The sequence below is a fragment of the Sinocyclocheilus rhinocerous genome, unplaced genomic scaffold (genome assembly GCF_001515625.1).
Source record: "Sinocyclocheilus rhinocerous isolate Xijiao unplaced genomic scaffold, SAMN03320098_v1.1 scaffold1249, whole genome shotgun sequence".
Taxonomy (NCBI): domain Eukaryota; kingdom Metazoa; phylum Chordata; class Actinopteri; order Cypriniformes; family Cyprinidae; genus Sinocyclocheilus; species Sinocyclocheilus rhinocerous.
In genome coordinates, this window is record NW_015634049.1 from 103,438 (window position 1) to 115,620 (window position 12,183).

At 36.5% G+C, this 12,183-nt stretch overlaps 2 protein-coding genes across 3 annotated transcripts in view; one reads left to right on the top strand and one right to left on the bottom strand.

Annotated features, from left to right (window-relative positions):
- LOC107745376 (beta-chimaerin-like) overlaps positions 1-4,585 on the top strand; it is a 31,088-nt gene extending 26,503 nt beyond the window's left edge. For both annotated transcript variants that reach the window (XM_016559245.1, XM_016559246.1), the window contains exons 9-13: positions 684-857; positions 2,286-2,363; positions 2,629-2,766; positions 3,620-3,725; positions 4,133-4,585. In XM_016559245.1, coding sequence (XP_016414731.1) covers positions 684-857; positions 2,286-2,363; positions 2,629-2,766; positions 3,620-3,725; positions 4,133-4,304 — 668 coding nt within the window. In that variant the 3' untranslated portion in view covers positions 4,305-4,585. The remainder of the gene's footprint in view (positions 1-683; positions 858-2,285; positions 2,364-2,628; positions 2,767-3,619; positions 3,726-4,132) is intronic.
- A 4,413-nt stretch (positions 4,586-8,998) lies between these two features.
- Positions 8,999-12,030, bottom strand: LOC107745381 (peptidyl-prolyl cis-trans isomerase FKBP14-like). The gene is made up of 4 exons (XM_016559252.1): positions 11,703-12,030; positions 11,191-11,342; positions 10,897-11,024; positions 8,999-9,473 (listed from the first exon to the last, which is right to left on the bottom strand). The coding sequence occupies exons 1-4, from the start codon at positions 11,897-11,899 to the stop codon at positions 9,315-9,317; spliced, it is 636 nt and encodes a 211-aa protein (XP_016414738.1). The 5' UTR covers positions 11,900-12,030; the 3' UTR covers positions 8,999-9,314.
- Positions 12,031-12,183: the final 153 nt, after the last annotated feature.

Genomic DNA, 12,183 nt, shown 5'->3' on the forward strand with positions numbered 1-12,183 from the left:
ACTATAATAACCCAATGGAAGTGGATGAGGCCAGTCCATAAATGGTGAAATACTCAGTTTCAATAGTATAGCCACAAAACGTAATAATTATATAGTTGTGTTCTGTTGGTTCATGATACCTATGCATTAAGTACTGTTAACAAATTTAACTTTATTGTGTTGCTGAAAAGCAAATGAACAAACCTGGATGGTGTTTTTTCAGCTGAACTTTATGGCCACAGATTCCTTATGGTGATTCAAATTAACAATCTATGTGTGGCAATCGGACACAAAACTTCAGTCTTGACTCAGTGTATTCGGGGGCAAGAGCAGAAGAATTGTTTTTCAATTTAGCAGGTGTCCATCACACACATGAAAAGAGGACACTTGCACACACATACGTGTATGTATGTCGGCCCGCTGGCAAGCACACCCAGAGTCACTCAAGGTTATGCTCTCAGATTGACAGAGCCACAAACACACAGCAGCATGTGACAGATATTCTCAATATTTACCACCCAGTTTGACTGACACACACCTGTTTCCTCACGTATACTTTACCCCTGAAGATATACCCTCCATCAGACCCCTAGACACACACACGTAGACGCTTTGGGTCTCCATTCTCTTGGAGCCTGTCTTCTTGCCTCTTTGGAGACAACAGGGTCACACTCTTCTAACCTTTTGACCCGTTACTCTTGCAGACTGCGGGCTGAACGTGCACAAACAGTGCTCCAAACTAGTGCCCAGCGACTGTCAGCCGGACCTCCGCAGGATCAAGAAGGTCTTCAGCTGCGATCTCACCACACTGGTCAAAGCCCACAACACGCCACGGCCGATGGTTCTGGACATGTGTATCAAAGAGATTGAGCACAGAGGTACCGATCGCTTCTAAAATAGAGTGCTAGAACATTTTAATATGGAGATCACAGGCTCAGATCTTCTCTAGCACCTGTGGCCTTCAGTAAGGCACTTAATCACTGTCTGTAGGCAGCTGCCCTCGGCTCTGACGTCTCCTTGTCATATATCAAGGTGTGCAAAAAGAAGAATCCTTAGATAACTAACCTAAAACAGCAGGGAGAGGACCAAACATTCTCCACATTTTGACTTATTGGGTGACGCCTTCCATTAAAGAGAGCATTCTTTGAGAAATGAGTTAATATGTTAGCCAACCGACTGTCTGCTTGCTATGTTTGAGAGAAAAACTAATCAAATAAAATTAACTTTTTTGTTTCAATCAATTTCTTTCTACGTAGAGAAATAGAATATATAATATAAATATGTATTTGTATTTGTATTTGTATTGTAATATGTATTTTTCTTTCATGTGTGCTAGCCTAGAAGACTGAAAACATTTCTCAAATGCCTGAAGACTAAAATATGCTACTTTCCACATTTCAACATTTAAAAGTATAAAAATGAAAGTATAAAAAAAATCGATTTATGTATTGACAGCCCTAGTTTTAAAAACATTGCTAGAAATAAAAACAAATATGATTTTAGTGTGAAAAAAATATTATTTTACTGTTCATCTCAACTTTCTTGCTGTGAAGATGTGTTGACATTCTTTCCGTCACCTTTAGCTTGCTCACTGGAGTTTGGAAGACTTATTAAAACATTAAAAGTAAAAGTACTGATTTAAATGGCATATACATATTACATATTATTACATATTACAAAATATGTATTATTACAGTGTAAAGCTGCAAATACAAACAAATACAAAGTATGAATATATATAAAAATTTCTATAATATGTTTTTCTGAATATGTTTAGATAGTATTATGTTTGTGATCCATTTAGATTTTAATCATTTGTTTTGGCTTATGTATAATGACAGTATAAAATCCAATTTAACTTTGCATATAAATTGTTGTCTAATCATACACTTTTTTTACTTGCACAGTCTTTATACGCATGATATTATATAGCTGCTTTTGTATTTTATGAAGATGGTCCCTCACAAGGAGAACCTTATTGCAATTAGAAAATAAATTCAAATTTAGCCAAAATTTTTGAAGAATCTTAAAATGAGTGAAGGACTGTAGAACAGTCCCACATATATTTTCCATAATGAAAGAATCAGGGACGTCGTTTCTATACACACATGTGATTTGATGATAGATGAACTGGGCAAGATGCAAAATATCCAGTTTATCAAAAGGATAATCAAAAGATTAACTGATTTTCTGATTAGCTGTTGGTTGTAGCCCTAGTTTGGTTAATACTAATTTACGTTTACCTCCAATTCCACTGACTGAATAGTTGAAGTGTATACTGTATGTGTTACTTCTGCTTTTTCCAGGTTTGACATCAGAGGGTCTCTACAGAGTGTCAGGCTTCACAGAACACATTGAAGATGTCCGGCTGGCCTTCGATAGAGGTTTGTGTTAGTAAACTGTTCTACCTTCACATTATTTGTGCATCATATGCAATCAGTTGTATTATAGGTGTTCAGCTAACATTTGGTCTCTCCACATTCGCTTACATGCTTAAATAAACTCACAATCCTTTATATATCACTGTTATTTTATCAACATGCAACCTGGATGGAAAAACCCATGCTTTTCCATTCAAAACAATGTATTGTTGATACAGTATAGTGATTAATCTGTTATTCATAACAGATAACTAATTCTACTTTGCAGATGGTGAGAAGGCAGACATCAGTGCCAATATGTACCCAGACATCAATATAATAGCCGGAGCTCTGAAGCTTTATTTGCGAGATCTGCCCATTTCAGTTATCACATATGACGTCTACTCCAAATTCATACAAGCAGCCAGTAAGAGACTTTTATAACTATGTATTAATTATAAAAGATCAATTATATATCAGTTATAATTAACTAGAAACTTACTCTTGTATTCTGTGTTTTGGTGATCTTTTTTTTTTTTACTACTTTGATCTTTTCATTAAATACCCTCTGATTCTGATACGACACTTAATAAATAATTTATGACAATGAATGAATGAATGACAATTAATTAGTACATTTATGAATGAATGAATGAATCCAATCAATCAGTCAATCTTTTATTCAGCAGTGCAGTATGTTTGGGGTCAGGACGATTGAATTGATCAAAAGTGACAAAACCATTTATGATGTTACAAAATAATTCTATTTCCAATAAATGCAGTTTTTTTTTGTTTTTTTTTTTACTTTCAGTTCATCAAAGAATTGTGAAAAAAAATCTCATGATTTCCACAAAAATATCAAGCAGCCCAATCAAAAGTGATACTAATAGGACATTTCTAATAATAATAGGACATTTCTTGAGGACCAAATCAACATGTTGCTGAAAATTCAGCTTTGCCATCACAAGAATTAAAAATAAAATAAAATATTAAAACAGAAAATTGCTATTTTAAATTGTAATAAAAATTCACAACATTACTTTTTATACTGTACGTTTGATCAAATAAATGCAGCCATGGTGAGCATAAGAGCAAACATTAAAAAATAACTTGTTAATGGAAAAACAATAATAAAAGTATAATGATACAAGAATAAATAATTTCACTAGTGGTCTCAGATTTTGGACTGTGCTATAACATCATGGAATAGGGGCCAGTTTTAGCAGAAAAACTGACTTTGCACAATTCTAAACAGTATTTTTTACATTTTCTGTTATCAGAAATAACAGACCCTGATTCTAGACTGGAGGCAGTTCATGATGGTCTTCTCCAACTTCCTCCTGCCCACTATGAGACCCTGCGGTATCTGATGACACACCTGAAGAGGTAAAATGGCAAATGTATTGAATTTCCACCTACATTTACTGCTCCCTTAGGTGCCGGTCCCATAGTTCATTACATGGCTCTGTACCTCATTGAGCCGGTGGGTGTTCAGGTTTTTGTTCCATTTAAGAATGCTTCATAGAGTGATTTTACTTCCTGTCACCGTGCAATATAAAACTTATAAGACTGATTAGAAGGAAACAGGAAACACAATACGGCACTTTAACTCAGTGCACTTCAGGAACTGAAAAACCTACACAATGGTCCTCAAGGATTTGTGCTTTACCTCTAACTTGCCAAGCCAGCTTTGCCACATTTCTCCATCCATGGAAAGTATATAAGTTTGCATGTTTATTATCAAAATTGTTTTGTCTGAGGTGTTTTTTCCACGTCTTTTCTCTATTTATCAGGGTCACCATGTACGAGAAGGACAATTACATGAACTCAGAGAACCTAGGAATCGTTTTTGGCCCGACGCTCATGCAGCCCCCGGACCAGAACACACTCGCCACTCTCAACGACATGAGATACCAGAAACTGATAGTTCAGCTCCTGATAGAGCATGAGGACATCTTGTTTTAAACAGCTGAAATGAAGACATCTTTTAAAGACTTTAAAGAGCGTGTATATTTTAAAAAGCAGCCTGCCACACATTTCAAATACATGTTTTCTCTTCAGATTTTGTGTACAAAATTTGGACAAAAAAATTGCACATTTCACTCAATGTGTTTCAATTCCCCAAACAAATACTGTTAAGCATGGAGTAAATAAACATTCGTGCTGAATACAGAGTTAATTATTATTGATGGGCATTTTGTTTAAAGGAATATTTCACCCAAAAATTAAAGTTTGCAGAAAATTTAGATGAGCAGATTTGGAGAAATTTAGCATTACATCACTTGCTCACTAATGGATCCTCTGCAGTGAATGGGTGCCGTCATATTCAGAGTCCGAACTGCTGATAAAACATCACAATATTCATTCACAATAGTAATCCACACGACTCCAGTCCATCAATTAAGAGAAAATCTCTTAACAAGATGTTAATTGATGATGTTTATTGATAAAATGGAGTCGTGTGGATTATTGTGATGTTTTTATCAGCTGTTTGGAGTCTCGTTCTGACGGCACCCATTCACTGCAGAGGATCCATTGGTGAGCAAGTGATGTAATGCTAAACTTCTCCAAATCTGCTCTGATGAAGAAACTCTTCTACATCTTGGATGGCTTGAGGGTGATTAAATTGTAAGCAAATTTGCATTTTTTGGGTGGATTCCTTTAAATCACAGTAACTTTTTTCTCTGATGCCAAATAACTATGATGCTTTGACCTTGATGCTCTACACGATAAACTCTATGAATCTATAGTCAATTAACATTGCAAAACTGACATATTGTCAAGTGTGATTTAAAAGAAAAGATATATTTTTGGGTCATGAGGTTGGTAAATGTATGTGTGCTATAATGGCAAGGCAATTAAGATCATGTTCAAAGCACTTTTTAATTTTACATGGAGTGTAAATAGTTACTTTTTTTTTGTTCACTAATGCTGTGTTTACCCATGCCTCCTTTAAATTATATTTTGTTCGCCCTGACAACAATTAAGTAATCTCCGTCATCACCCTGTGAATGGACAAAATGGTTCTGTGATCTTTTATTTAGTGCTTGTTCCTTCCTCCTTGGACCCATTTCAAGAATTTTGCTAAACAAAATTGCGTGTATTGTGTTCATCTTGGACTCCTGAGGTGAAATCAGCCATTCACCTCGAAAAAAAAAAATGTCCACAAATGGTACAGTCACCTTGGTTTGAGTTCCTTCAAATTGTTTATTTGATAAAATACCTTTCTACATTTTTTTTTGAAGATATTTCTGTGAAGAATGATTGTAATTATGATTGTAATTTATCAAATGCCGATTTATTAAATTATGTAAATCTGGTTACTTTTAAATCTTGATTCTCGACTTAATGACAGTCAAAATGAACTTCTGAAAGTAGTTTGTGTATTATTACTTGAAATTGCAACACCTCACATTTGCAGTATGTGAAATATGTTGCTGTAATTAGTGCTTGGTCAGCTCTCTTTAGGCGTTGGTTTTCTTGTTCCAAATTCATTTCAGGGGTGTGAACGGCAGCATTGTTTTAGTATCAGACAGCTGAGCTGGTATACAGGTGCATCTCAATAAATTAGAATGTCGTGGAAAAGTTCATTTATTTCAGTAATTCAAATCAAATTGTGAAACTCGTGTATTAAATAAATTCAATGCACACAGACTGAAGTAGTTTAAGTCTTTGGTTCTTTTAATTGTGATGATTTTGGCTCACATTTAACAAAAACCCACCAACTCACTATCTCAACAAATTAGAATACTCCATAAGACCAATAATTCCACGACATTCTAATTTATTGAGATGCACCTGTATGCCCCAAAGTGACTTTTTCACCAAATCACAGGTGAAGTGAGAACCTGAAACCGGCTTCCTGAGGGCAGCTGCAGCAGCTCAACAGACCAATGAGAGAGCGGAAAGAGGGCGTATGAGCAGCAGGTGAACTATAAATGAATGAATTCATCACTCATTATAGTTTAGACAGAGGGATGCAGCATTATATGGTGTTGTGGGTAAAGATATAGACAGAAAAGCTACAAGGTTGTTCTGCTGGATGTTTCCTTAAAATAAACAAAAGACTCGACAGTCAGTCTCTGACTAACATTAACACACCTGAAGCTGAGGTGAGTGTTTCTGAAAGGTGGTATAGATTTGTTAAAAAATAAATAAATACATTTCAGTTTATCTTGAGGTTATGCTTAATTTTCATGATATTATATTTTAAATGTTTATGTGTATAGAGATAGATAGATAGATAGATAGATAGAGTTTCACTTTAAATGCCAAAATTAAAGTCTGATGAGTCAAACTGACAAGAGATAGATAGAACAAACAAACAAACATAGTAACGAAACTATATATTGTAGCCTATGTATAAAAATACATATAAAAAAGTTAAAAAAAATGTAAACAATTTGTAAACATTTTATAAACTTTAATAATATGCATTTCAGTGTGAATTGAAGAATTAGACAGAATGGCAGACAGATACTCCTGGTGGAAAAACTTAACTGGGAAAAACAAGAACCATTTTAAAGAGGGCCAGCAGGAATTTGGAAATGCGGACAAGACGTCAGTGAAACAAACCGGCAGCGAGAACAAGAACGGCAGTCTGATCAGCGACGAGACGTACGACGATTCTCAGCTGGAGCCTTCCTTCAGTGAATACACCTGCCGGAGGAATTGGACAGTTTCACGGTCTGGCCGTTTTAAGGAGAAACGAAGAGTGCGGGTCACCATGCCCGAAAACAACTTTTATGACAAAAACATTGCTGCAGCAAAGTAGCTAGTCAATTTACGCTGTTTGTAATAAATTAAGCTGTTTACACTGCAAACACGCGACGCGTCTTCTGGAATTGTGGATGGAACCTTGATAAGTCTGTCTGTCAAGCAACTTGTTGCTTGTTCTAAGTTTGTCGTTCGCTTGCAGTGTAGAGAGGATGTTAATGAAGAAAACCATCATTCGGTGGAGCCATTGACTTCATTTTCAGTGACTGACACAATGACACCTGTTACATTCTGCAGTAACCTAGGATTTGTCTCTTCTGAAGGATCTGAGACGCTGCACGCTTCATTTTTCAGTTATTTGCCTGCAAAAAGAAAGACATATACTGTAGGCGCAAGTAACTATTATTGTTTGGCTGTTTGCATCCCCCCCCCCCTCCCAGAAAAGTCTCTTATTTATTATTTATAAAGAGGATTTTTAAAGGAACATTTTTTTTTTAGATGAAGGAAATCCAGAAGATATGATGTAAATTCTTACCCTTTCAGTATGGGGAACAATTTTGCAAACTGAAATGAAACTGTAAATTTAACAATTTTACAGCAGTTTATGTAACTGTGTAATGCCATAAAAAGAATGGAATGCTGTTAAGCATGACTCTTGAGTAAATGCTGTTGTATGCAAATTACTATACACACCACACTAGTTCATGTAGGTTAGGTGTGATGATGACCATGCCATCTGTCAATGAAAGGCCACTTGACTGCATTCTAACTGAGTGCCTCATCGTTTTCTCCATTATTAAACACTACAGTATGTTTATATATATATATATATATATATATATATATATACACACACTACTTAGCATAAGTCTTAGGCCATTATTATTTTCAGTAATTTTGGTTTTAAGGCAGTTATTTCTATCTTTTGCTGTAGTGTGTCAGTAGGAAATATCAGTTTACATTTTCAAACATTCCTTTTGCCATTAATTGTAATAATCTAGTGAGATTTTTGTATGCACAAGGAGTCTGACAACAAGCAGTGCTCCACACAGAGATCTGATCTCACCATCATCCAGTCCGTCTGAAATGACATGAAGAATCAGAAAAAAATGAGACCGACTAAATCCAGAACAACTGTGGCAACGTCTCCAAGACACTTGAAGAAACCGTCCTAAGATACCTGAAAAACTATGTATAAGTGTAACTAGGACAAAAGCTGTTTTAAACGCAAAGGGTGGTCGCACCATATGTTGATTTGATTTAGTTAATAGAAGCTAATTGATTAATACAATCTATTTATGACATAATTTTTGAAAGCATTCTAACTTTACAACATGTTTACACAAGTGCCTATAAATTTTCACAATACTGTAGATTGTAGGAAGGTTTCTTCATCTTGGAGATGTTGCTGCAGTTCTTCTGTATTTAGTCGGTCTCAGTTTTTTTTTATTCTTCATTTCATTTCAGACAGACTGGATGATGGTGAGATCAGATCTCTGTGTGCAGCTGGCTGTTGTCAGACTCCTTGTGCAAACAAAAATCTCACTGGATTATTACAATTAATGGCAAAATAAATGTTTGGAAATGTAAACTGATATTTCCTATTTACTACACAAAAGATAAAAATAACTGGCTTAAAACCATTTTTTTTTGTTGGTGAAAATATTAATGGCCAAAGACTTTTGCACAGTACTGTATATATCTATGAGTACTGTATGTGAGACATTTTAGATAATCAGTTTTTGTGTCATGGAACAACCTAAGAGAAGAGCTCCCTCTAGTGATGGTGTATAAAACTACAACGCCAACGGTGATGAGCAGCACAGAACTGATCAACTTTATTCACAAGTAAATACTTACAGGCTACTCCAGACAAATTGACCTAAACATGTTCTAAATATCGTAAACATTATTGCATAATTCATCTGAAAAAGTGACACAAACATACTATAACAAAATCAGCACTGAAATGTTCTGGAAGTTTCAATATTTCAGTCAACAGGCACTTTGGGGATTCTCTTTGAGCAGAATTTAACACTTTACAATTGAAAAAGATCTACAATCTTCAAATTCTATAAACAGCTCAAACATACCTCCACCGAGTGTATTTAAAAAACCTAAAAACAATAAATTACAGACATGACCTGTAGATAACAGAATAACTGTTTAGATCTACTGTAACATGACATGAAATGATACTGACAAGCTATAAATCTCTGAAGGTAAACGCTGACGCTGTTATGCAGGAGTGTGAAGTATTTATAGTTCATCATGTTTGTAGGTGAACTCTCGAGCTGATATAAATCCATCATTGTCTTCATCTTCTTTTTGGAAGATGTCCTCAGCCATCACTTCATGATGGGTGTCATTGGCGGCATATCCATTTCTTTCAAACTCTTTACGCAGGTATTCTTTGACCTAAAACAGAAAGGTGTTTAGAATAACACAAATAACTCCCTGAAATTGAAGAGGTGGTTGATCAGCTTTTTCCGAAAGCTTGATTGTGTTTATGGGGTACAGTGTAACATGTGTTCATGCTTCGTTTAAAAAAAAACACATTATTTTCACATATTTTACCTTTATTCTACACCGCTGTTTCCATTCTCATCAAAACGGTCTGTTGAGTTCCTGGTTCTATGAAGCCCCTCCCTCAGAAATACGCAATAGGCTCTGATTGGTTAGCGGGCCCAGTGTGTTTGTGATTCGCTAACCGTCTAGTGCATGTTGTCCGGAAACGTCACGCCCCCTTACCATTAGTTGCGTGTTTATGTAAACATCGGGGTTAGTGATGTCACAAACCCAGGAAGAAGCTCGTTGTAGTCCCTACCAGCCGTTTTTTTGTAGTCCTTAAAGGGGTCATATGATGCAATTTCAAGTTTTCCTTTCTCTTTGGAGTGTTATAAGCTGTTCGTGCATAGATAAGATCCCTGAAGTTGCAAAGACTAAAGACTCAAACTCAAAGAGATATTCTTTATAAAAGTTAAGAGTCGTCCACGCCATCCTAAAATGCCTCGTTTAAACACGCCCCCACATGTCTACATCACTGTGTGGGAAGATTTGCATAACACCGCCCAAATGTTCACGCAAAGAAAGAAGGCGTAACTTTGATTCTTGCTGTAGTATTGTTGCTGCCGCCGCCATGTCGTGGAGACGCTGTGTGTTTCGTTGTGAAAGCGAAACTACTTTGTTTGGCCTTCCAAAAGAGGACACAACTAGAAATCAGTGGTTAAAGGAATCACAACACACTGTATGGCTGGCCAATCAGAGCACACCTCGCTTTTCAGACCGATGAGCTTTGTAAAAATTGACGCGTTTCAGAAAGGCGGGGCATAGAGGAGCAACAATATTGTACAGTATGTGGAAAATAATGTGTTTTGAACCTTAAACCGCATAAACACATTGCATTACACCAAATACATAAAATAATGTTCTTTTTAGCAACATCATATGACCCATTTAAACAGCGATTTCTTTAAAAGAAAATATCTCCCTAAAGTTCAAAAAGTGAAATCATAATCAACCACTCCTTTAATTATTGGCATTGATGGTTCCATGAAGGACCTTTAACATTCATGTAACCTGTCCACTGCACAAAAAAAGTTCTTTATAGTGGAAAAAAGATTACTGGGATTGTTAAAATATTCTTTACACTAAGAAAAAATTGTTCTTTTAAGAACTGTTCCATGAAAGATTCTTTGGGGAACCAAAATGGTTCTTCTACTGCATTGCTACAAAACCCCCTTTGGGAACCTTTATTTTTAAGAGCGTATCATAAATCTCCTGCTTGACGGACAGCTGCTTTCTGACACACAGTCGTGAACAAGCAACTGTTTCGACAAACCTCTGCTTTGGAAAGTTTCCAGTCATCATTGAGGTCCATTTCCTGAAAGGACTCATGTGATCTAGGCCCATTTCGGATCTCGATGATCTCGATGTCAAAGATCAGAGTGCTCTCCGGTGGGATTTTACCTGAGAACAGAGCATAGCCATTGTCAATATAGCTAATCTGAGCCATACATTTGTATGGGGCATTTTAGACAGACTTAATGCAACGTCGATGACTAATTCAATATCAGAAGGTGGAGAAAACCACAGTTCTTCAAATGTTTTATGCATATGCATTTTGCTGGCACACCTTTGCCCTCTTTGCCATATGCAAGAGCTGGAGGGATGGTCAGTTTCCTCTTCTCCCCTGCACACATGCCTTGAAGACCCTTGTCCCAACCCTTGATCACCTCACGGATCCCCAAAGTGAACCAGACAGGGTTTTTGTCTCCATGACGGCGGCTGCCAATTACAAGACATGTGCATTAGTAATAAAGGCTAGAAACATGCACACTCTGTTGGAAAATCAAGCTTGAGTTGGTAGCTTTTTTTAACGAAACATAGTAGGTGGTTGCTATCTGGTCTAAGCTGGTTTTTGGATCATGGCAGCTGATCAGCTAATGGTCTGGACCAGACAGAAACCAGCTACAGTACCATGTCCCAAAACATTAACAATTGTATATCCAACAACCATAAACACATTTTGACAGTTAACCAATGCATTCCCAGTGAAAAAAAGGGCAGGGTTCGGTTAATAAAATCTTTGCAGTGTGTAGCCTATAGTGTGTATGAACATGCATTAGATGGTTTATTAGATGTCACCTGGAATGAAACATTGTGCCATTACTCTCCAGAAAGCCTTCGTAGTGAACCAGAAGAATATCTCCGTATTTGGATTTACGATGGCAAAGGAAAGGTTTGTATAAAACCTCTATTTTGACCTCAGGTTCCGGAAGTTTTGCTCCAAGCACGTAAAAGAATAATGCAGAAAAAACGCATGTCCACAACTCTGGAATCATCTTAATATAAAGAACAGTTTAACACTCTCTAACTGTTTAGCTGATTTTTCATGCACAATAAAGTTCTGAAAAAACTTCCCAAACTACAAGTTGTGCAGCCGCGACTACGTGGCAAGCGAAACTTCTTCAGGGGTCTTTTTTTCCCCAAACTAGGGATGTCCAGTTCGTGGACGAGTCGTTCTTTTGAATCGACTCCCTTCATTGAATCAGTTGAAACTGTTCACAAACTGGTCTGAAGATTTCTTGGACCGAGCAGTTAGTTCATATGGAGTCAAGACTGTTCA

Coding starts and splice junctions, on each gene's coding strand:
- LOC107745381 (XM_016559252.1), bottom strand. CDS start 11,899: ATGATTCCAGAGTTGTGGACATGCGTTTTTTCTGCATTATTCTTTTAC. Junction 11,025..11,190: donor ATATGGCAAAGAGGGCAAAG/GTGTGCCAGCAA, acceptor CTCTGTTCTCAG/GTAAAATCCCACCGGAGAGC. Junction 9,474..10,896: donor GGAAACTTTCCAAAGCAGAG/GTTTGTCGAAAC, acceptor TTTCTGTTTTAG/GTCAAAGAATACCTGCGTAA.